The sequence below is a fragment of the Anolis sagrei genome, chromosome 2 (genome assembly GCF_037176765.1).
Source record: "Anolis sagrei isolate rAnoSag1 chromosome 2, rAnoSag1.mat, whole genome shotgun sequence".
Lineage (NCBI taxonomy): Eukaryota > Metazoa > Chordata > Lepidosauria > Squamata > Dactyloidae > Anolis > Anolis sagrei.
This window is the reverse complement of record NC_090022.1, coordinates 254,028,499-254,055,175: the sequence shown is the minus strand read 5'-3', so window position 1 is coordinate 254,055,175 and position 26,677 is coordinate 254,028,499. Positions and strand designations below refer to the sequence as shown.

The 26,677-nt window shown below is 37.8% G+C and overlaps 1 protein-coding gene across 1 annotated transcript in view; it reads right to left on the bottom strand.

Annotated features, from left to right (window-relative positions):
- KIAA0825 (KIAA0825 ortholog) overlaps nucleotides 1–26,677 on the bottom strand; it is a 225,246-nt gene that overhangs the window by 79,555 nt on the left and 119,014 nt on the right. The window contains exons 18-19 of the mRNA XM_060761787.2: nucleotides 24,611–24,766; nucleotides 11,584–11,678 (exon numbers count right to left, since the gene is read on the bottom strand). Coding sequence (XP_060617770.2) covers nucleotides 11,584–11,678; nucleotides 24,611–24,766 — 251 coding nt within the window. The remainder of the gene's footprint in view (nucleotides 1–11,583; nucleotides 11,679–24,610; nucleotides 24,767–26,677) is intronic.

Genomic DNA, 26,677 nt, shown 5'->3' with positions numbered 1-26,677 from the left:
CCAAGTCCCTATTATTATTATTATTATTATTATTATTATTATTATTATTATTATTATACTTTCTCTTGTTTGTTCCCTCCCAAAAAATCAGGAAAAAATTCAGTCCATAGATCCATGGTCAACCAAATGCACACACTTTATCAGATATTTAAGAAACATTTGGTGAACACATTGACAGAGGAATTAGAATTGTTAAGATGCTATCTGAGATAAGAAGTTAAACTGAAAAGATTAATTAGGTTCTAGTGGACTACAAAGCAAGACACTTGGAATAGAATATAGAATTAGGAATTCTGCCTTCATACATTTTAATCATGGACTGGGGACAAAAGATCTCCGAGTGGTACAAAAACTCAAACATATAGCAACACCATAGGGTACAGTCACCATACGCACAGTTAAGCATGGCAATCCATTATATAAACGTAGGCAACTCACACTCTTTCAGTCTTAGAGGAAGTCAATGGCACACCTCCTCTGAATAAATACTGCCAAGAAATCCCAAAGATAGGGTCACCATATATCAGAGTTAACACCTATATTGGACAATGTTTCTTACATTCCGCTTTTTTTTTTTTTGCAGGGTTTTGGAGTGTGCAATGGCTTCCCAGCTCCAGAAATTCATCAACAAACCAGAGTATCTAAATACATTGCAATCTAGTGTCAAGCCTGGTTTTGAGACAAAGACGGTTATGATCACCTTAGTTAAGAACGTACATTGGGAACTGAACAGATGACTGTTGAATGTTCTTGCCTTGACAGATTTTGACACCATTGCTCGTTTATCCTTCTAGTCATCCTCTCTGTGATGTGCCAAATGTGATTTTGATCACTCAAAAGGCATATCAGGGAAAAGGGATTTTTCAGGGGGTGCTGAAAGGGGTTCCAAGATTATCTGGAGGGCAGAGCCAATAAGATGATGTGAAATAGACCAATATATTTCTGTTGTCCTTTTGGATGCTGTATGTTTTAAATAGTTTTATTTCTATAGATAATTTAATTGCATTTTAAGAAAGTTTAATTTATGTGCCTTTAATAATAATATTTTTATTTATATAAAATACATATATTAAAACATCTTTTCACGAATACATATATTAAAATACACAGAACTATGATCAAAATATAGTGGACACAAGACATGAGTTTAAAATTCATGATTAAAACTGCCTCAGTTGACCGGCCGGAAGAGATGGGTCTTCAATTGTGTCTTAAATTCCAACAGCTCTTTTGGCAGGTTGTTCCACTGTTTTAGGGTGGCGAATGAAAAGGTCCTCTGGCAGGTTGGAGTAGCCCCCACCAGAGGACAGTGTTTGGGGCAGATTGTATGGGAGAAGGTAATCCTATAGGTAACCTGGACCCAAACCATGTAGTGCTTTAAAGGTCTTTGCCCAGGAACTAATTGGCAGCCAGTGGAGTGACTTTAGGATAGATGTAATATGCTTACTCCTGGATATTCCTGTAACCAATCTGAATACCCTATTTTGAACCAACTGGAGTTTCAGAACTGCCTTTATGCCTTCATCTATATCTTTTTTAGGTTTTGTAAACCACATCAGTTTTCAATATGGGGACAAAGACAGGATATGAATAAAACAACAGTATAAATTATTTGTTTATGTTCTAAATGTGGCTATTACCATGTAAAGCAAAAGGGGATCATGAAATAATTACATGGAATTATTTCCATAATGGACAGAACAAATTCTTAACATTTACTAGTAAAGGGTTGGTTGCATTAAGTGCTCTATCAATGCAATGTATAAGGGAAATGTTTCCATATTATTTTTGTATGAGTTTTCTTAAAATGGCTCAGTTACTGAATTACTAACCATAATAGGAAGAACTATCCAAAACTGAGGCCAGTAAAAAGACTTTTCTTCCTTTGCTATACTAATGACAATGTGTTCAATCTAGGATGGGAGAGACCTCATGTCTTTATAAATTGGATCTAGGGAGTAAACTGCTTTATATGATTAGGGAAATGGTACTGAACTCAATGAGTAATAGATCCCAGCAGATCTGTTTTTACACTCTTGGTTCAGAAACAATGCTATAAATAGGGAGTAGTTTGTTCCTAGGGATATGACATATTAACCATGAGTTATTCCAACAGAGATGTCGTTAGTTAATTATGTTAAGAGTAGATATTCTAGGAGATTTCTGTTTATCTCTGGAAATACAACAAAGACGTTAAACAAAGAATTCTAGGGTTGAGATTAAACTGCATAAGAATGAACAGTACCATCACACAATGTGATCAATAAGAGACAAGCTCCAAGTCCATTCAACTAATAATGTTTACAATGAATAGATTTAATTTAATTTTGCATTAAATTAAAATGCACTAAGCTACTTTATTAAAAAATGTGAATGAATAGATCACATTTTTTAATAAAGTAGCTTAGTGCATTTTAGGAATTCTAAATCTATATAGAAAAATAATGAGTGTAATTTTAAGCTAGTTCACTTTAAAAAAAACAGCTAACTATATACTTTTCAAGTATTTTGTTATTAAATATAAACCTCTATCTTTTAAAGAACAGTTTCTATGTCAATATTGTATCATCCAGTCCTGATTACTTTGATTCTTTATCATACACACGTGTGCGCACATGTAAGAAATAGTTCTATTTCTTTTAAAACTATATTATTAAAATTAAAATGTGCATTTAAAAAGGCAAATGTTTGTATATTAAAACCCCGAACTGTTCCATGAATTGTTTTATTGAAGTGCCATGTCATATACCAGGGGTCCTCAAACTAAGGCCTGAGGGCCAAATACGTTAAAATTGTTCTTCATTTTAATTATTGTATTGTTTTTAAGTGGGGGGGGGGGGTTGCACTACAAATAAGATATGTGCAGTGTGCATAGGAATTCATTTTTTTTTCAAATTACAATCTGACCCTCAAACAGTTTGAGGGACTGTGATCTGGCCCTCTGTTTATAAAGTTTGTGGACCCCTGTCATATACTATAAACTTCATACTGCACAAAAAGCTGAAGGAAATAAATACCATGATACAACAATGCTATGGAGTCGATTCACAAGCAAGTTTCCTTAGGTTTAGCACATAATTACTCAGATGAATATGTATAAAATGCTTTTTCATAATTCGAGATTCATGAGAAAACACAGACATAATGCAAAATTAAATTAACAGTTTAAAACTTGTGAGAAATAATGAGAATTTGAGGAAAAGCCACATTTTAGCAGATGCCAGTTCTCTGCATTCTGAAGGATTTCTTTGTACTTGAGAAACAATAAGAAGGTATGTGATTCAACGTAGCATTTATTGAGATTTGGTTTAATTTCATACAAATGCCTTCAGTTTTGAAGCAAGTGTATTGTTAAATTACCCATATAATTATTCTAAACGGAATTAAATCTTTTACTATTAATTTGATTAACACTTAACGGCCTGGTTGTATGTAGGTGCTTTATCAATACAGTTTATAAGGAAAAGGCTTCCATATTTATTTTTGTATGAGTTTTCTTAAAGAGATTCAGCTAACAAAAGAACCGTTCAAAACCGAAACCATGAAGTCATTCCAGCCACATGAAATAGGAGGTGTCTACAGAAAACGCTGGCTCTTTGGCTTAGAAATGGAGTTGAGCACAACCCCCCAGTCGAACACGACTACACTTAATGTCTAGGGGAAACTTTTACCTTTACTTAATTAATCTTAAAGTGTTATATATCATGAATGAAGAATGATGCGGGTAACAATTCATTACAGTAACTCACCTCGACCCTTTCAAGCCTTAATAAACCAATAGCTACATATATGTAGTAAATGTATGTATATTTTATTATAGTAACATGCAGAAATAAAAACAGCCCCAAACAACTGAAAAAGTAGTATAAATATTCATTCCTCCTCTCAAGCAGTGGCATTTTTCAGCTAAAAGGAGGAGAAAATGCTTACGAGTGTTTGTATGTCCACTTTGACAGAAGTGTGTGCTGGCTATGACTTTCACAGTCTGCTGGCAGTTTGTAGGAAAAGCACCACACCTGTGACTCTGCTGTTGATTAATGAGTCTTTCAACTTATCGCTACCATCTGAAGAAGGGCCATGGCCTTTCCAAGCTTCACTGGTTCATTCGCTTTCAACTGCAAGTCCTATCCAGCTAGCTTCTATACAGAAAGCCACACCTGGTTAAAGCAAATGAAAACCTCAATATGTCATTTTTCTAGACAAGTCAAAAGGGAGGTAAAACTAGACAAAAGATGTATTCAAGCAACGTGAATACAGTTTTGTCATAGTCTGTCAATCTAAGGGCTACAAAAAAAAAAAAAAGCTTTCCTCTGTGACATATTTCATATCGCAAACTTTTTGAATGACAACCCCCCGTTCTTTCTTTACTATAATATGCAAGTCCTACAATTAAGGTTTCTGACCTCTGAAAACAAAAGTATACTGCAGGAGTCTGGAGAGACGCTATCCAAAGAAATGAACCATGATGTACACAATACTTGATCACAGGAGTCATCCATAAAATCACAGTTTTAAAGGCCTTTCAGAACCATTTCCCCCATCTTTGCCATCCTTTGCCCTACTTTAAGCAATACTGTTCTAGTTTTATGTCAAATTGACTGTCCACCCAATGTACTGGGCCCAGAGAAAGATGTTTTAAGAATATTGAGAAAACTGGCTGTTGTGATAATTTTCACACCAGTGCATGTTATGACGACTATTTAAAAATATTTAGATGTTCACATCTGATGACAGTTATAAATGCTTTATTTCATGTCATTCATAGCATGGTGAACTAATCCTGACTGTAAGCAAAAATTGCACTGGGAAATGATTAGATGATATCTAATATATTTGCTTATTTTTACATTCATATTGTACCGTTCCTTCAAGCAACTCAAAGCTGTGTACCTGGAATATATATAATGATGGAACATCAGTTAGAGATGACTGACTGGAAAAAAGAGATCTTTGGGTTCTGATAAATAGGGTGATAAAATGCTGCTTTTTTTTTTTTTTTTAAAGTCTAATTCCATTTTGACTGAAATGCAAAAGGAATATATAATAAATGCTTTTAAAAAAATAACATTGCATTGGGCACAATGTGAACAGAAATACATAAATACATTGCCCACACACAAATTTTTTGTCACATCATCTGAAAAAGGATTCGTAAGAGATGGAAAACATGCAAAAATAATAACCAAAATAAACAAAAGGCCTGTAACAACTCCTCTGTAAGGAAAGGTTAAATATTTCAGGCTGCTTAGCTTAGTAGAGGGATACACTGAATAGGGGGAGACAAAACAAAAGAAGAATGCATGCTGTGGAGGAGTGTATGTGACGTTTTTCTTTCTTTCCCTTAATGCTGGAACTTGGGGTAATGAATTAAAACTAAATGGTGTGATATTCTGAACAATATTTTTTTCATTCATAGATAGATAGACAGACAGATACACACACACACATACACACAGAAAGAAATTGAGAAATTAGCCAGCCCAGGAAGTTCACCAATTTGATTGACTTTAAGGGGGATAAAATCATGAAGGATAAGAGTCAGGACGAATATACAGAACTTAAAGTAACAGGGCCAGTACGAGCAGTCCCCAAGTTACAAACATCCAACTTATAAACAACTCATAGATAAGAACAGGAAGTGAGAGAAATTGCCCCTTGGAAGGTAAATTCTCCCTTGAAAGAGTTGTCATGGGGAAAAGGTGTCTCCACTGAAGCTTTATCACAAATCCTTGTTTCCACAACAAGCCATTTTTTTTCAAAAGCCAACTATCACGGGGACAAAAAGTGAGGTGAAACCTCCTGAACAGGAGCACAGACAACAAAACAAACACCACAGGGGTGTTAACCCTTCCCTATGCTATCCAAAGTTTAAAACTATATATTTTTTGGCTGAAGTCACACTGAAAAAATGAAGCTGTTCTGACTTATGAGCAAATTCAACTTAAGAACAAACCTACAAAGCCAATCTTGGGGACTGTCTGTATTAAGTATGCTTCTGCAGACCAGTTGTCAGGAAAAACTTCCTGATGGTATGCTGCCTTGGAGTGTGGTGGAGCCTCCTTCTCTGGAGGTTTTTAAGCAGAAGCTAGATGGTACTCTGTCAGGGATGTTTTAATTGTTTGTTCCGGCATGACAGGGGATTGGGCTGGTGGTCTCTTCCAACTCTGTGATTGTATGATTCTAATATGACTGGGAAGATGTTACTGCAGTCCTGTTCCGCTTGGCTACCCTTAGGCAGCTGATACTCTCTATTTGAACGTAACGGTTGCACTTGACAGAATGCTGGTCTAATACAGCATGCTGTTCATATGTTCTTTCAAACTAAACCATTCTTCGAAGTAAGTCAAGCTGAAAAAAGAATGGCTAACACATGGCCACTTAATGTCTTATGGAGAACATGAACCTGATCCTAGTCTAACACCAACTGGTACTTCACTCTGGCTTTTGATAAGGGGTTTCTTACCTTTGGTCCTTCAGATGTGGCTCTACAGTCACCTATGGACCCACCGCCAAGACCCTACACTTAGAAGGCAATCATACTTGGCCACGAGGGATTGCTTATGATGATGTCTTCAGACGTTTTAGACTTCAACTCCTATAAACCTTGCCAGTGTGATCAATAGTTAAAGATCCTGGAAGCTAAAGTCCAAAACATTTGAAAATTGAAGTGTAAGAACCCTGATCTAAATGACATATAAGAAGTTAAGAGATAAACTGGAGCACAGCTGAACATAACTAAGAATGTGGAAAATAAACCATTGGTTCTCACTATAGGATGGCAATTTATTAAGTATATACTACTAAAACTGTGTTTATATTTTTGTGATAATCATTCCAGATAAAGGACATATGCAGAGACAATCTAAATTTGATTCAAATCGAAAGTGCTGACCTTAACTGAGCAACTTTTGGTTTTAAATGTTCATGTATCTAGTCCTTAATAAGACAGTAAAATCGTTTAGCAACTGAATCAACACTGAAAATAAAATATTGCAAATGACATAAGAGAATTTTAGCCTCCACTGTGAAATCAACCAGGCCCAAATCAACAGAAATACAAACAGCTGTCAGAGGTGGCAGACTGTATTAGCATTAGCAATAATAATCACTTTTATGTTTTTTTAAAATGCAGATTAATACTCACTTTCAGATTTTGAAAATAATGTGTAAATATAACTCATTATATCCTATCTGCAGATGTGACTGTTACACAAAAAATGTAACTGAAATTGAATGATTGTAAAAAAAAGTTCACGAAGTGGGATTATTGCTTTAGAAATTCATCTTTCCGTGAGGGAATTATTAATTTCGTTTCCCACTATGCAGATATCAAATAAATTAATCAGCCTAACACAAAATAACATAGATTTTTTCTCCTCCATCAACAACCATGAGCAAAAAAACCTTCCTTTTCAAACACTAGATGGTAAAAGTGAACCAGCACCATAAGTTGAGGTTCACTTAACTTTGTGAATAAACACCTGGACATTTTTTTAGTTTCTCTACATTGTATTTCTAAGCCATGGAATATTTTTTTCTGATAGAATACGTAATTTGGGATAATATCTGCTCTTCAATCACGTACAAGTACCCTCAAAACAAAAATGAATAATAAACCTTGTTAAATATTGCCCATCCTGAAGAGCAGAATATTGTACTTAGTAAGGGGTAATTCTTCACTAATTTTCTACACAAATGTAGGAATGAGTAATTTCAGCAATATTCTTCTTGCTGCTAGAAAATCTTTAAAAATCTTTGAAAAGCGCACAGCTATTCATAATTTGATTTATTCTGCACAAATTAACAATTATTTTGCAAATAAATATTATTTTCTGCATAATAAACATCATTTTCTTTGCAGAAAGCAGAATTTCAATGCAAAAATATTAATTCCTGTACAGAAAATTTATCTGCACAAAACCAGCATGAGTGAATTTTACAAAGAATAAATCCACAATGTATTGTTGAAGGCTTTCATGGCTGGAATCACTAGGTTCTTGTGGGGTTTTTTGGGGCTATAGGGCCATGTTCTAGAGGCATTTCTCCTGATGTTTCACCTGCATCTATGGCAAGCATCCTCAAAGGTAGTGAGGTCTACCTCTGAGGATGCTTGCCATAGATGCAGGCGAAACGCCTCTAGAACGTGGCCCTATAGCCCGAAAAAACCCCACAAGAACCTAATAAATCCACAATTAAAGCATTTTCTGTGCTGAAAATAGCATTTTCTATGTAGGAATGAATATCCTTGCGCTGAAATAATTGTATTATTCTCTATGCAGAAAATATTATTTTCTGTGAATTTTGTGCAGAATAAGTTCTGAACTGCAAAAATCCTTGTCAGTGTGGATTCTTTATTTATTTACCAAAGTTATACCCTGCTCTTCTCACCCCGTAGGAGAGTCAAGGCAGCTCACAGATATAGGCAATGATTTGATACCATAAAAACATACAATAAACATATATACGTATTACAACAATCATTAAAAGTATGTAAAACATTAAAAACCACTTATTTAAAATAATGCAGTCCAATATTGTAGTCCATGGCCATTCCAGATTGTCACTGTACTATTCTATGTTCTCTTATTGCACCAGTAAATTACTAACTGAATCCTTGGTCCCACATCCAAGTTTTTAGTTTTTCCCTGAAGGTCAGGGGGGAGGGGGCTGGTTTAATTTCACTAGGGAGGGAGTTTCATAGCTGGGGAGCCACCACTGAGAAGATCCTATCTATCACCCCCACCAACTGCACTTATGAGGGAAGCAGGATCAAGAGCAGGGCCTCTCCAGAAGATCTTAACCTCCTAGCTGGCTCGTTGAGGGAGATATGTTCGGACAGGTAAATTGAAGGCCCTTCAATTGATTTTATAATATTATTTCTATCCCTAGTGCTTAGGGCAGTTTAAAGGAGTTGATGTCAAAATAGAGGGTTTGGATGAAAACAAACTTTTTATATTCTATATTTGAATGCACACATTGCCCGATATTCATTTGAGTTTGTGATGTTGATTTGATTTTGTAATGGCCAAACTCATCTTGGCTTGATGCAGAAGTGAAAGAGGAAACTGAGCAAATGTCTAAAAAAGTTAAGGAAATGAGCTATTTCTAATCAACATTTTGTTATAAAGCTAACACATATAACAGATGTTATCTATATATTCACTAAAACATATATGATTTATTTGACTTTGAGGCAGCAGAGCCTGTCTAGTATTAGGAGCAAACCAGGATCGTGCTCTGGTTATTACTTGGATGGGAGATTGCCAGTGAATACCAGATGTTTAAGGCACTTCTGAGTATTTCTTGCCTAAGAGAATCCTATAAAATCCATGGGGCAACAATACATTGACAAGAAATCCAAAAGCACATGCACACTCATGTGTGGAAAGCAGAAAATATTTTTTTCTTTACAGTAAAGAAAATATTTCTTCTTTACAATATGCTAGAAGTGGCCTGGTCACACAATGCCATCACATAACTATAGACTTGGGAAACTTTGTCCAACTGGATCCATAATAAATATATTATGCAAGGAAACACGTTACTAAATGTAAGTTCCAAAATTTCCTGTAATAACTAGAAGAAATTTTACGTCTGGCAGCTATTCTGAAACAAATAATAGAATCTACTTGGAGCTGTTTTGGCATATTATACTTATGAAATTCCATAGTAAAATATTTTAAAACCTGCACTTCTAAAAGTTAATCTGAACATTTGATCCCATTTTATATATCACAAAATACAATTATTGCCAAACTCAACTTTTCAATAATGATTTACATTTCAGTTCAAAAAGTAGTGCTTTAATTGGAAATCTAATGTTCACAAATGCTCTCATACAGTGATCAGCATTCCAAAGCTTTCGTGTAATTTCTTACAATGAACACATTTCAGTCAGTGCACCAATTCATCTAGATGTGACTGTAGCTCCTTATTATTATGAAACACATTTAATATGACTTGTGGTTTCTATCTAAAATCAGTGCAAATAAGGGGAGAGCACATAACGTCCCAGGGCCTGGCAGTTTTGTGGTGGGCCGAGGGCTGACCATATTGCATTTTTTTTATTTTTCTCAGTAGTATCATTATTTGTAAATTGTTTTGACATCCACTGAAAAAAACAATGAATCACTGGGTTGTTGTAGGTTTTTTCAGGCTATATGGCCATGTTCTAGAGGCATTCTCTCCTGACGTTTTGCCTGCATCTATGGCAAGCATCCTCAGAGGTAGTGAGGTCTGACCTCATTACCTCTAAGGATGCTTGCCATAGATGCAGGCAAAACGTCAGGAGAGAATGCCTCTAGAACATGGCCATATAGCCCGAAAAAACCTACAACAACCCAGTGATTCCAACCATGAAAGCCTTCAACAATACATTAAACAATGAATCTATAAGAAATCAATAATAATATGCAACATTTGAGATTTTATGAAAAGATTTTAGTCAGTGCATCAAACCAGTGACCAGGTGGACCATGGGCACATCTACAGTCATGTTTTTTCCCCTGATTTCCTTCCAGGCCTTCCCAACTCATTCCTTTTTCCCATATGCTACACCAAATTACTTTTCTTCCTGACTCATCTGCCTGTCAGTAAGCTCCCTTGCTGCCAAGAATGCTGTGGACATGCCTACTGGGAGACTCCTTAGTTAAAAGGCTCCAAAATCTCTACCTGGCCCATAGGAAGTCAGAAAGACACAGAGGTAAATGGTAACTTCTATGGATCCCTGCCTTCATACACAGCAGTGAGCTCCATTCTCACTTGGCAAAAGTTACTATTCCAGCTCTGAGGTACTTACCCAGATGGTCAGCCTATGATCAAACACTCGCAGCCCCTCAACCTAACCATGAAAAGTTAGGGGTAACCTATCTAGGGAAAAAACACCAGGGCCCAATCCTGTTTTCAGTGGCTTTGTTTACAATATTATATATCATATAAATATCTGCTTCACCACAAACAAAACTTATAAAATTACAAACACTTCCACATAGCACAATTTTGGCAGATCCTAGCAACATGTCACGTGTCAATCTCAAGGGTTTTTAAAACAAACATAATTCCTTCATTTACATATTTAATCCACATTCTATTCATGTTCTTGTAATCTAACCATTAGTGGATACCAAAATCAGGAAACAATATTGTGCACTAAAGATACCAATGTGTACAAACCTCTGCTTCCACCTTTTTCTCATGAATTACCATTCCATTATTAGGCAACGTGACCTGATGCAAAGGAAGAGGCCCCTCAGTAGTCTTTGAAACTACATAGAAACTTTATATAAAGAGAATCCTTTTCATTTAGGCAAGGGGGGGAGTCACCAATTTATGTCAATGGTCTTCTTGAAGGCCATCCCCATGATAAATCCCATTCTATTTATAAAGTTTCCCTGACTCTCAGAAGCATCTTTTCAAGGGAGTACAAGGAGCTGCAATGGAAAGACGACATGAAAGCAGCACTTTGCATGCAGATCATCACATTTTAACATTTTGACCATGAGCTTAAAGTACAATAGACAAAGCTGCTTCTATTATATGTACAGAAGTTTAGAGAAGCGCTACCTCTTTTGTCAATGTTATTACCTGTGTGCCAGTAGTGCTCCAAAGGTCATCCTACTTAGTCCCAGATAACTTGGCAGCAAATGTGACCAATCCCATTTCCACTCAGCAATGGTGAACTGTTGATGTATAAGAAAAATACATTGTTAGTTATTAATCAGAGTTAATCTGATCAAAAAATTAAAGCTCCAGCTGTTATAAACTAACTAAAGAGGAGGGTTATACAACGTGCTTAGGCAGATAACATCAATCAAGCCCACAAAAGAAGAGTTTTATTCTAATAAACCATTTATTAAAATATATATAAATTCATTTGGGGATGTAGCCATTACTTATAAAAAGATAAATCAATTTTTGAGTCTTTAGTGATCTATCTGTTAATGGCAATTCGCTCAAATACTTTCTTTTAAAGTCTGACTCAGTTACAAAAGCAAAATAATTGTCAACCTTTTATGCATTCTAGCAATTTGCATTTTTTACCATCAGCACAAAGTTTATCAATAAAAAACGTCTGTGTAACTGGAATTGAAAGTGTATACTATATCATAATTAACAAGATACTTTACTTGTCTACTGTTATGTAAGACACTCCAGTCAACAGATTATAATGGATTTCTGCAAGTATAAATAATGCTAACTCATATAATGTGTTCAAGATTATGTGTTCAAGGACATAAATAACAATATTTGTTATTGTTATTATTTCATACCAAATATGCATGTAAATATATCACAGAAGGTGGATAATGACAGTATAAAAGACTTGTACATTAAAGAAGTAACTACACTGATACTGTATATACTTCCCAATAAAGTGATACTTTACGGCTTTTAGTGTATTTGTTTATTTTATTTGTATATCTGTTTTATGCGGCATTGAATTTTTGCCTATTGTAAGTTGCTCTGAGTCCCCTTCAAGGTGAGAAGGGTGGAGTATAAATATAGTAAACAAACAAACGATACTTCTGGTCCTGAGTATCAGGATCACAGGGCAAGGCTTTCAGCTTCAAAAGGATATTTCCAAGTGGAAGCAAATGGTAACAATTTAACCATGAAAACCAATGGTAGATACCATTCCTCCTTCCCCTTGTTAATGTTTTACTTTCCCATTTCTTACTCATACCAATAACTGAGCATCTTTCCCAGCGACCAGGGTTGAGGGGTTGACTATTCCAATGAGTCCACATCACTAGAGAAAAGGCATCAAAACAAATAGTCACGTGGATACCAGTGCCTCCTGGATACTCATGCTGCCCTTACTGTATTGCTTGTAAAGGAAATGATACATTCCTTCAGAAACCATAGAACTAAGTTATTACTACTAATAATAATAATCTTTATTTATACCCCGCCACCATCTCCACCAACGGGAACTCGGGGTGGCTTACATGAGGCCAGGCCCAAACAACAAATTACAGCAAAATAAAAACCAAAACACAAGCAGCAACATCATAATTACATAAAACATATGAATACATTAGGAATATGAGATTACTATAAACACAGTCACAGTGACAATGGGCGGGCCACATGTGCAGAATAAAATGATTTAAAAACTTATTTAAAAACTTGGGTGAGATAAAAGGAGGAGGGGATTTGTGAAGGGGAGCTCATTAAATCGGGGATTGTGGAACCAAGCTTTCCCACAAGGGGGGGGGGACACGTGTACTCCAGTGACAGAAATGTTGAGGCTGAGCAATAGTATACCTAGGAGATCCCTCGTTGGACGAGTAGGATAGTCTTCCATGATCAGTATTCTTGATCCGTAGGTGGTTGTGGAGCCCTAATCTTAACCTGCATCTTCTCCCACAGTGAGGGCATTGGTTTCCAGGTGGAAGGCGGTCTCGGTTGGGGTTGGCTTAACATGCCTTCCTCCTGGCACGTTTCTCTCTTTCACCCTCCATTCGTGCCTCTTCAAATTCTGCAGCACTGCTGGCCTCCAGCTGGAGCGCTCAAGGGCCAGGGCTTCCCAGTTCTCAGTGTCTATTGCTAGAGACTTTAAAGTTGGCTTTGAGCCCATCTTTAAATCTCTTTTCCTGTCCACCAACATTCAGTTTTCCGTTCTTAAGTTCGGAGTAGAGCAACTGCTTTGGGAGATGGTAGTCGTGCATCCAGACAACGTGGCCGGTCCAGCGGAGTTGATGGCGGAGGACCATTGCTTCAATGCTGGTGGTCTTTGCTTCTTCCAGCACGCTGACATTTGTCTGCTTGTCTTCCCAAGAGATTTGCAGGATTTTCCGGAGGCAGCACTGATGGAATCATTCCAGGAGTCGCATGTGACGTCTGTAGACAGTCCACGTTTCGCAGGCATATAGCAGGGTTGAGAAGACAATAGCTTTATAGACAAGCACCTTGGTATCCCTACGGATGTCCGGGTCCTCAAACACTCTCTGCTTCATTCGGAAAAAAGCTGCACTCACAGAGCTCAGGCGGTGTTATATTTCAGTGTCGATGTTGACTTTGGTGGAGAGGTGGTTGCCAAGGTAGCGGAAATGGTCAATATTTTCTAATGTTACACCATTAAGCTGTATCTCTGGCATTGGAGAGGGTTTGGCTAGTGACTTCTGGAACAGCACTTTGGTTTTCTCGATGTTCAGTGACAGGTACAATGACAATGTACCTACTCACCAAAGACGCAGCGGAAGAGCCAGTTTTAAGGTTCTTTTTAAAGGTTTCTAGAGTACATAAGCTCTAAATGCTAATACAAACACCTCAATACTAGCTCAGTAGAAGACTGGTGGCCAATCCAGATGCATGCCGTATATGTACACAATAGGACCACCAAGGCATACAACATGTTTACTGCATTCTGGACCAGCGGTTGCACTCAAACCAGCCTTAAATGTGACCATACAAATGCTATTTAAGATGCATTAGTAACAAATAGAGCATGTAATAAAACTAAAATAATGTTGGTTGTATAATTACATTTCAGATGTCACATAAGTACATTAAAAATTATTTGATTTTCATGCCATTTTATTCTTTATTTAAAGCATTTGTGTTCAGACTTGCAAAAGGAGTATAAACTAAGGATTGTCCTATGAAGCTTATGAAGAAAGTACCAACACTTTATAAGATCTTGAATTGTATCTCTACTTTCTACCATTTACTTACAAGATATACAGAAATTAGCCTGTATTAACATGCTTTCAATTTGCCATTGGTTTTGGCACCCCTGGCTCATATATTTCTACAGCTCTGATTTGACTGGTTATGTATAGGGTATAAGTAGTATACAAACATGTTAATGTTGTTATGTAATTGGAACTGATATATTGATGTGTTGGCCTTTTTTGATTTTTGCATATTGCTTTCTGAAGAAGGCCTTGAACACAAATAAAAGATCATCTCTTTAATGACCTCAGTCATGTATCCTTTCTCATTCATATTCATTCAGACTCTCAACCATGATTTGTGAGGTTGTTTACAAGAGTAAACAAACAATATTAGTATCTCAAAATGAAGTGGGCCCTCTAGATCCATGGGCTCCAGATCTGTGATTTCTACTGCATTGATTCATTGACATGTTGAAGTGTGCATTTTCATGTTGCCATTTAATAATATGGGCATGATAATTTGTGAGGTTTTTTTTTTGTATCCACAGAATTCAGCCTCTGCAGATATGGCAAGCCCACTGTACTAGGAATCCCACAAAATCCTCAGCTTGAACAAAAGGTCAGCAGCAAGCAGTCAAAGTAAATTACAATTGAGATAAATATAGACATTGTGATGGAAGGGCTCCTTCTATTCGAGCTCCAGATTTGATTCTATGTTCCTGCATTGCGGGGGGTTGGACTGGATGGCTCTTGTGGTTTCTTTCCAAGGAGTGACAACTGATGGCTCAAGCTGGTCCAGGGACCACATCTTTGAGTAGTAGTCATTTTTCCTTTCAATTGCCAGCTCTGACCCAAATATAATGGCCAGACTTTAATTATCTTAGAACTAGGAGATGAATAATTATTTCCTACTGGGAAAAACATGATACAGAAGATGCATCAATCTAGCACCCTTTCTTAATGGTAGAAGGAAAGAAAATCCCAGAACCATTCTCCACCGTGTTCCAAACAATCCAGAGAGATGGCGGAAGAGGGTTTTAGTAGAAATCATGTATTTTCACAACTGTGAGCATCCTGTCAGTAGATGGTTGCTAAAAGAAACTTTCATTAAAGATGTACACAAGTAGCAAAACTTTTAGTGACACCTTTCATCACAATATGGAAAAGAGACATGCTAATGGAGTTTTCGGATAAAGATTTTGGATTTGTGTTATGTTCCTGTGGTTCTATTATAAGGGTGTGTTTAATAATATAAGTATTGAACTTTATTTATCTGGATCATCAATAAAACAATTTTTAAAAATACGAATCAAAATATTCTAGAAGTCCATGTTCTACTAATAAGAGAGTATTGTAAAAGTTCCTGCAACCCAGTTTAGCTATATATTGTCACTTGCAGATTAATAGAGCACTGCAATCTTGTCACACAGCAGAGAAATTCTGCCATGAGTTGTCAGCATTTGAAGGTCTTATGCTTCTATAGTATTAATGAATGGTGTTGAAAGCTGTAACAGGCAAGGTAAAAATATCTGAATTCCAAATTAAGGCCAAGTTTAATTTTTATTCTGTTATTCTGTTATTTAAGCCAAGCACTGTGTTTTTAATAGTAAAAAACAATGATGAGAGAAACTTTTAATTTTTGGTGAATACATCAGAAGTCAAATACTAAGTTTACTGAATCTTTCCCAATTAAACTCCTATGTTTTAACTGTAATACATTATATGTTAAAATACTAATTGTGCACTGAATGTTCATCTGTAAACATTTTTGTAGCAATGGAGTTACTATTCCTCTCTTCAAAGATTGCTCCTTACCAAATACATTGTTTTTAAGATGAAAAAAAGCATATGGGTTAGAAGACAAGAGATAATCAGTTCAACCCTCTTCTATGTAATAATCAAAGCACTTCTGACAGATGATCATCTAGCCTCTGTTTAAAAGCATCCACATCCCAAAGCATCATATTCCACTGTTGAATAACTCTTACTGTCAGGAAGGTTTTCCTAATGTTTGGGAATCTCTTTTCCTGCAGTTTGCATTCATTGCTCCGCATCCTAATTTCTGGAGCAGCAGAAAACAAACTGGCTCCATCCTAAATATGACTTTCTTTCAAATATTTAAACATGGATATCATGTCACCAATTGAGAGCCCCCTGGTGACTCAGTGGGTTAAACTGCTGGGTTAAGATAAAAGGTTGGCGGTTCAAATTCAGGAAGTGGGGTGAGCTCCCTCTGTTAACCCTAGCTTTTGCCAACCTAGCAGTTCAAAAACATGCAAATGTGAGTAGATCAATAGATACCACTCCAGTGAAAAGGTAACGGCACTCCAGGCAATCATGCTGGCCACATGTCCTTGGAGGCATCTATGGACAACGCCAGCTCTTTGGCTTAGAAATGGAGATCCTCCAGAGTCGGACATGATTAGGAAACCTTTACCTTTACTTATCATGTCACCTCTCAACTTTCTCTTCTCTAGGCTTAATGCCTGATTACAACTCCCCAAGCCACTACTCATAGGACATGGTTTCCAGAATGTGTGCCATTCTGGTTGCCTTCTTCTGGACACGTTTTATTTTGTCAAGATCCTCCTTCAATTGTTCCCAGAACTGGACATAGTATTTCAGATAAGGTCTGACCAAAGCAAAACAGAGTGGTACTATTATTTCCTTCAATCAAGACATTATACTCCTATTGATGCAGCCCATATAACTTTGGCTTCTTTAGGTGTCACATCATATTGTGGACTCATATTCAGCATGTGGTCTACTACGACTCCTTAAATCCCTTTCACGTGTGCTGTTTTCAAGCCAAGTGTCACCCATCCTTTATCTGTGCATTTCATTTTTTTCTGTAGTAATTTACATTTCTCCCTGTTGACATTCATTCTGTTAGTTTTGGTCCAATTCTCCAACCTGTTAAGGTAATTTTGTATTCTGATCCTGTTCTCCCAGATATTAACTACACTTCCTAACTTAGTGTCATCTGCAAATTTGATAACCATACCCTCTATTCCATTATTCAAGTTCTCGACAAAGATGTTGAAAAGCACTAGGCCCAGGACTGAGCCCTGTGGTACCCCTCTAGTCACTTTGTTCTAGAATGAAGGGTAGAGATATTTAGGGACACCATCTTGCTATGCAGGAAACAGTTAAATAAGAGGACAAAATAGATGAGGGCAACTGTTTCCCTATATCCTTTCATTATTCTCCATTCGAGTTAAGACAAGTCATGGTGCTGATTCTTCTCATTTGGTTCCTTATTCAAATAATGACCAGTGGAATTATCAAAAGATAACTCTGTCCTGTCCTTAAGCCAGTGCCTGTCATCAGTAATGGACTGGATGAGGGCAAACAAATTGAAACTTAATCCAGACAAGATGGAAGTACTCCTGGTCTGTCAGAAGGCAGACCAGGGAATAGGGATCCAGCACATGCTGGATAGGATCACACTCCCCCTGAAGACACAGGTCTTAAGTTTGGGGGTCCTCCTGGACTCAGCACTGAATGTGGAGTCCCAAGTATCTATGGTAGCCAGAAAGGAATTAAAACCATTCCTTGAGAAGCCAGATCTGGCCACGTTAGTACATGCCTTAGTTACATCCTATCTGGACTACTGTAAAATGCTCTACGTGGGACTACCTCTGAAGAGTGCTCGGAAACTTCAGCAATTCCAAAGAGCTGCAGGCAGGTTGCTAACTGGGGCTGGCAATTCCACTGGCTGCCAATCTATTTCTGGGCACAGTTCAAAGTGCAGGTTATGACCTTTAAAGCCCTAGATGGTTGAGGTTCAGGCTATTTGGCTGCCCGCATCTCCTTGCATGAACCTGCCCAGGCCCTGAGATCTTCAGGAGAGGCCTTTCTCTTAGTCCCACCTCCATCTCAAGCATGGTTGGTGGGTTTGAGAGAGCGAGCCTTCTTGGTGGCTGCCTCGTTACTCCCTGCCCAGGAAAGCCAAAATGGCCTCCTCCCTCCTGTCTTTCCAGAAGCAGGCTAAAACTTTTCTATTCAGACAGGCTTTTAAAGATGAAGGTGTTTAAGATCTAGTCAGGGATGCTGTGGTTTTTAACTGTAAGTATGTTTTGATGGATTTTAACTCAATTTTAGTGTTGTTTGTGTTTAATTTTGTTTCAATGTTTGTATATTTGTATATTTTAAATTGCATAGTAATGCTTTCATGTCAAGCTGCTTGGAGTTCCCTTTGTGAAGATAAAGCGGGGTATAGATATAAGAAGAAGAAGAGGAAGAGGAGGAAGAGGAAGAGGAAGAAGAAGAAGAAGGCTAAACAAACAGCAGTTCTTACACCTCATACAAACAGTAGTTTGTACACCGCACAGGAGCCTGTCCCTATAGGAACTATGTGTGCGGTGGTCATGGACAACACAAATCCAGCCAGGACAACTCACACAAACATCAACAGGATTCTGTTGATGAAGCCTCTTCCAAAGGGCACCATGTGTATGTTAAAAGGTATGCCAGGCTGTTGACAAGCTGATGAGATCAATTAGACTCAGGAATTCAAAACAATCTGTTGCCAGTCAATTTGTATGGATTGACAAAGTGCTGCCAGCCAAGTCAGAACCAGCAGTTCTGGCTGCCCAGGCACCTAATTTGCTTTTCAAGAGACCTGATATGCTGGGCTAATGGATTTTGCAAGTTGAGTTTTAGACCAGTGGAGAGAATATTGTTAGTCATCTTTGCATATAAAGTCTTGACAGATATAGGTCAAGAAGCTTTGAGGCCTTTCCCCCTGAAGGGCCTTGCTACTTTAAGTGTGCTTAGGGTGAGGACAGGGTTCATATGCATGCAGAACAAAACTTTGGGCTTCTACATGTACCACCAATCATATAGAAGCACAACCAGCTTTAGCAATTTTAATCACTTGTTTGGATCAAGGCATTATGCAAAGGTGACTAACAATATTCTCTGGTCTAAAACTCACCTTGCAGATGGGCAGCAAATGTACAAAATCCAAGAGCATCATTCCTTTAGCAGTAGGTGATTATTTCTGTCAGAAGCTGATGGAACGAATGCTTGGTTTGGCACACAGCTCTCTGTGTATGGGTGTATTTGCTCAAAGTGACAACCATTGGATATAGTTACTTATAATAAAAAATTAAAAGAACCAAGTCTACAAATGATATGATATCCATCAGGGATGGGCTTGAAGCCTTATTTCAGACTAAATAATTACAAAATCTTTAAAATATAAAAAGAAATCATATATGATTTATGATTTAAGGAATCATAAAACTACTTCAGAAGGTTGGTATGGGATTCTCATACCTTTTGTAAGTAATTTGAATTTATTATGCCAGACAAACACACAATTAACAGATGTATTTGTTTTTTTCTAATATTTATATTGATATATCTCTTTCTTATGCATTTTCATCTGTTGTTGCTCAAAATAGAAATAACTGGCAACTATAATTTATGGGTGCCTTTTCAACAGCTCTCTCAGATATTTTAATAACTGTCTTCTGTAACAGATGGAATAAGCTTACAAACCAGATATAAAAATATTGAGTTGTTTGGTCCTTCTGGCAACGGAAAATTTTATCTAGGTGGATCATATAATGCTATTATTCCAAATTCTTAGTATTTTAACAATTTAAGCCAAGAGTGAAAAACATTAGACCCATGGGCTACATTTAAAAAACAACAACATATATCTAAAATTTTCAAAATACAGAAGTCAAAGAGAGATTAAATGGCCAAAAATATTACACTCAGATTAATGCATTAAAATGCATACATGGATATATATGCCACATATGCACAAAACACAAGCACAACAATTAGCATGATCCACCATATTGTTTAGATGAGACAGGCCTTATACAATAAATCCCCAAATGCCTGTTGAAACTTCTCGACAGAAGGGGGGGGGGGGGCTTCAATAGTCTCAAGGCAACCAATGAAAGGACTCTACTATGTCCACATTAAATGTACCTGTAAGGATAGTAGGACAGAGACAAGGACCTTCCTAGCAGATCTTAAAGCTCAGGCAGGTCCACAAAACTCAGTCATTTAAATAAGCCACACAGAAGTTTATAGATCAAAACCAGCACATTGAATTGTGCCCAGAAACACACTGGAAGCCAAGGGAGATGCTACAACATGGGAGCTGTGTGTTCTTTGTAGCCATTCCTAGTTAGCAATCTGGGCGAAGTCCTTTAGAACAGCTGAAGTTTCTAAACATCTTCAGAGAGCCCCACACAGAATGTGTTACACTAAGCCAACTGGCATGTATCAGCATGGATAGATTAAAATCTCAAGGAATGTGTGCAGCTGGGACATAAGCTTTAATTGTTCAATTGCACCCTGAGCCACTACTGAAATCTGAATGTCAAGGCTCAGGCCCAAATCCGGGAGTACACCCAAGCAGAGAACCTGCATCCTCAGTGAGTGTAATCCCAGTGAGTGTAATCATATCTTCAGTGAGTGCAATCCCATAGGTTGAATCCCGATTCCCTGATCTGCCTTTGGACTAACCAGGAACACCTGTGTCTTTTCTGTATTTATTTTTATTTTGTTCACCATCATCCAGTCAACTAGTTCAGGACCAAAACAGCTTCCTTGACTTGTTAGGGAAAAGTGTATGTTGTCATTCACATACTGATGCCACTTGAACTCTAAGCAAACTCTGCCAGCAGTTTTAAGTATATGTTAGTAAAGGTAAAGGTAGTCCCCTGACATTAAGTCCAGTCATGTCTGACTCTGGGGTGTAGTGCTCATCTCCATTTCTAAGCCAAAGAGCCAGCGTTGTCCGTAGACACCTCCAAGGTCATGTGACCGGCATGACTGCATGGAGCGCCGTTACCTTCTTGCCGGAGCGGTACCTATTGATCTACTCACATTTGCATGTTTTTGAACTGCTAGGTTGGCAGAAGCTAGGGCTGACAGCGGAAGCTCATGCCGCTCCCCGGAATCGAACCTGCGACCTTTCGATCAACAGCTCGGCAGCTCAGTGCTTTAACCCACTGCACCACCGGGGGCTCCCTAAGTATATGTTAAGTAGCATTAAACTCAAATGGCAACCAGTAGTGTGAAAATACAGTTTAGGTGACTGAAGCTAGGAATTCTACAGGAGTGCCACTGGAATGAGAAAGGTCTCATTCATAAAACAGGTCACATTGCCCAAATCTATCTCAAACTTCAGAGCTTCTAGTAGTGCTGATTTAGGCAACCACATTAACAGCCAGATTGAATAGTTCAGAGAAATGCCCCAGTAAGATTTGAAGATGGTTGTATGGGTCTAGGTTTTGCAAAGGGAATAAGGTAATTATCAGAAGACAAACCATGGTTAATGACTGTTTTGTTACTTTTTCCAATTCCTTTCCTGAGATTCTCCATACTTGGTACACACAACAAGGTCTCTTTTACACATAACTTCTAGTAGGATAAAATAAATATTTGTTGGGATGTCTGAATTTAATTTAATGACAAGGGGGGTGTTTTTTTCCTTTTTCATCTACTTCTTCCCACACCCTACTTTGTTTCTTTAACCATCCAGCTATATATTCTGTAGAATACAAAGGTTTACACAGTATTGTGGGCTTCTAACTGATCTTAATAATTTTTAGACGTTGGCCTTTTTCCCTCTAGTTTTGTTTGAAACTCCAAACATGTTTTAATTGCCTTGTGAATCATGAATTGCAGATGAATTTAAAGGAAAACAACAGCAATAATACTTATAATACAAACTTCATTTGAATCATGAAAACAGCCTATAATTGTAGAACAGTTTCTATTGTTTCTCAAACTCTGTTTCTCAAACTCTGCTTCTCCAGGTGTTTTGGACTTTAGCTCCCAAAAATACCAGCTTACCAGCTGTTAAGATTAGCTGGTGTGCACATATCTTGGACATGCTAATTTTTTGCATTCGCAAAGGGGTAATAATGTTGATGATTGTTGTTAAACTCACTATTAAAAATGGTGTCTTTCCCCTTTGTTTTACTTTTTCTAAAAAATAAACACTGCTTGTTGCGGGTTAAAAATAAGCAATGTCTCTGCAACAGAATAATGTGTCACTTTCAAGGTTGAAGAATAAATTTAAAAATCAATACATTTCCTGTGACAAAAAAAAAAACATTTGATTGTAGTCCATTTCCGGAAGTCATTTCGGAACCATTGGCAACCATCTTTGAGAGTTCTTGGAGAACGGGAGAAGTTCCAGCAGATTGGAGGAGGGCCAATGTGGTCCCAATCTTCAAGAAGGGAAAAAAGGACGACCCAAACAACTACCGTCCGGTCAGCCTCACGTCGATACCGGGCAAGATTCTGGAAAAGATTGTTAAGGAAGTGGTCTGCAAACACTTAGAAACAAATGCAGTCATCGCTAATAGTCAACATGGATTTATCAAAAACAAGTCATGCCAGACTAATCTGATCTCTTTCTTCGATAGAGCTACAAGCTGGGTAGATGCGGGGAATGCCGTGGATGTAGCGTACCTGGATTTCAGTAAGGCCTTCGACAAGGTCCCCCATGACCTTCTGGCAAGGAAACTAGTCCAATGTGGGCTAGGCAAAACTACGGTGAGGTGGATCTGTAATTGGTTAAGTGGACGAACACAGAGAGTGCTCACTAATGCTTCCTCTTCATCTTGGAAAGAAGTGACGAGCGGAGTGCCGCAGGGTTCCGTCCTGGGCCCGGTCCTGTTCAACATCTTTATTAATGACTTAGATGAAGGGCTAGAAGGCATGATCATCAAGTTTGCAGACGACACCAAATTGGGAGGGATAGCCAATAGTCCAGAGGACAGGAGCAGAATTCAAAACGATCTTGACAGATTAGAGAGATGGGCCAAAACTAACAAAATGAAGTTCAACAGTGACAAATGCAAGATACTCCACTTTGGCAGAAAAAATGAGATGCAAAGATACAGAATGGGGGACGCCTGGCTCGAGAGCAGTACGTGTGAAAAAGATCTTGGAGTCCTCGTGGACAACAAGTTAAACATGAGCCAACAATGTGATGTGGCGGCAAAAAAAGCCAATGGGATTTTGGCCTGCATCAATAGGAGCATAGTGTCTAGATCTAAGGAAGTAATGCTACCCCTCTATTCTGCTTTGGTTAGACCACATCTGGAATATTGTGTCCAATTCTGGGCACCACAATTCAAGAGAGATATTGACAAGCTGGAAAGTGTCCAGAGGAGGGCGACTAAAATGATCAAGGGTCTGGAGAACAAGCCCTATGAGGAGCGGCTTAGGGAACTGGGCATGTTTAGCCTGAAGAAGAGAAGGCTGAGAGGAGATATGATAGCCATGTATAAATATGTGAGAGGAAGCCACAGGGAGGAGGGAGCAAGCTTGTTTTCTGCTTCCTTGGAGACTAGGACACGGAACAATGGCTTCAAACTACAAGAAAGGAGATTCCATCTGAACATTAGGAAGAACTTCCTGACTGTGAGAGCCGTTCAGCAGTGGAACTCTCTGCCCCGGAGTGTGGTGGAGGCTCCTTCCTTGGAAGCTTTTAAACAGAGGCTGGATGGCCATCTGTCAGGGGTGATTTGAATGCAATATTCCTGCTTCTTGGCAGGGGGTTGGACTGGATGGCCCATGAGGTCTCTTCCAACTCTTTGATTCTATGATTCTATGATTCTATGATCTCACAAGCCCTAGAATTTACTTTTACTCCAAGTTTACTGGACAGTTGGATAATTAGCCTGGAATTCACATTAAAATCTGCAATGAATGACAATGTTATTCAGTGCTAAAGTCAGAAATTGCAGAAACCTATATTGAAAGAGTCATTTTCAAGAAAGTAATACAGTTAGTGCTATAGTCAGAAACAGAGATTATTTACACAAGGAGAATCTGGGAAATGCAAAGTAGTAAATTTTGTCAATTGGATGGTATGGTTTTAATCACAACATAAAAGTTAACTGACAGACACTGCTTTTTCACTTTTTGACAGCAATTATTTCAACATGATGTGATCAGTTCCACTTCCAGTGAAAATTAAAATTCTTCAAATAATCACTGACCTTTTCTAATACATTAGTGCAATACGAGTAGTGCACTTGGAAAGGGTCAAAACCAGACTGTACTTCCTTGCTTCTTAATGTCAGGTTTAAAGGTCTAATGCTTGCTGTGCCATCTTCAGAAGATCCCTCATTAAACAACTGTTCATTCAAATATTCCTTTAAAAAAAAAGCTCAGGTGAATGTCAATTGCACTGAACAAGAATGATATTGTAAATCTCACGTAAATACTTGCTTATCTCTAAGCAAATGCAGCAATAATGTACTTTGTATCATTGGATATTAATGTGATAACTTCAATTGCTTGATATTTGGTACTGAGTGCTACTTCTTTTGAGTCAACAGAAAGAGGAAACATGCAGAAGTATTGTAACACATAAAAGCATAAGATAACAGGAATAGGAAACTCTGAGGAATTTTTCTCAGGATTGCTATTACATTCCACAACAACTCTCCTTCACCACTATTGTTACTGAAATCATAAAAAGGAAACATATTCTTGATAATAGACACAGTACTTTTGTATTGTTAACATATATAAATCTGTTTGTACAATCTAATTTCAAACTAATTTCAACCCCCACATGCCACTTTTAACCTCTGTGATGAAAGTAACTCCATGTCCTCTACCACAAGAAACATAAAATGGAGCACAAGTGTGTAAAAAAAATTCTTATTTGTACTACAGTTTCTAGTTTCCTGCAGCCAACATGAAGTGATAGTATTCAGACTAACTTATGCTAATTTACTGGGTTGAAAAGAACAGTCACTGACTAAGACCCTACCTCTTAGATCTTCTGTGAAGGACAGGACTTATTAAAATCCTGCTATTATAAAAGACATATAGACTTTTGCCTTGAATAAACTAATTCAGCTAACATACATTAGTTAAAAAAAGTAATCCCCTCAGGATCTTCTATGCTCTACCCCTCAGCTGGCTACAAATACTGAAAATTCTTCTGTATGTGTTACACCTAATCATACTCTAGTGAGGAAGGGGACACATCCCTGAGACCTAAAATCAGATAACATTTCATTGCATTTGTAAAAAAAAATCTAGAATCAAAACCAGCCATTTTTTTGTACAGAAAGACAAATTCTTCTGAAAAAAAAAACAAGTTTGTAGATAAATTTGCTCTGATCCATTCTCACTCAGACCCCCCCCCCCCCCGAAAAAAAATAAAAATAAAATCTCACTGTATCATCAGCTACTTTCCAATACAGTATTCCATTTCTGGGCAAGGGACTAGACTGTGTCATGGGATTCCAGCGTCAAACTTTCTGGATGAGATAGATCATCTAGGCCTCGTTTTATGTGACTGTTTCAGGACTGGTTATGGGACAGAAGCATATTTAGTCACTTTGAGGGACAACCTAGCCTGGGCTATGTGTAGAAGCAATGTGTCTATGTTGGTTCTGCTTGAACTCTTGATGGATTTTCATACCTTCAATGATCTTTCTATGCTAATTTACGAGAATGGGCCTAGAGACACTGATTTAAAATGGCCCTTTTCCACTCTAAAGGGATGAGCCAAAATTAGTACTAGGGGAATTCTGTTCACACTTTTATTGTTGGCCTGTAATGTTCCTCAGGACTCACTTCTGTAACCTATGCTGTTTAATGCAGTATATACACAAAGTCTCTAGATCAGTGGTTCCCAACCTTTTTTTGACCAGGGACCACTCTCCAACATTAGTGCCAAAAGGGTTACGAATCAGGTTTTGGTCAACTTTAGATTCAGTTTGGTTATTTGGGACGATGATTCAGAAAACTGTATTGGATAGACCACATTAGCTCTAGTTTCTGATACAGAACATATGCCATCCAGTAGTTGCCATCTGCTTGCCCACAGAAAACCGTATTTAATAATCTAGAGCCACAGACCTTTTTTTAGGTCTTGCGGCCCACCAGTGGGCTGCGGTCCACAGGTTGGGAACCACTGCTCTAGGTGTTTTAGGTCCCAATGTCCTCAGTGTCTATTTGTCCTTTACACCTAATTGGATTCAGTCCTGAGCATGAATGCTTGAGTTTCAGTGGTATCCAGAAATGTGTACTCATTCTTTGAGATG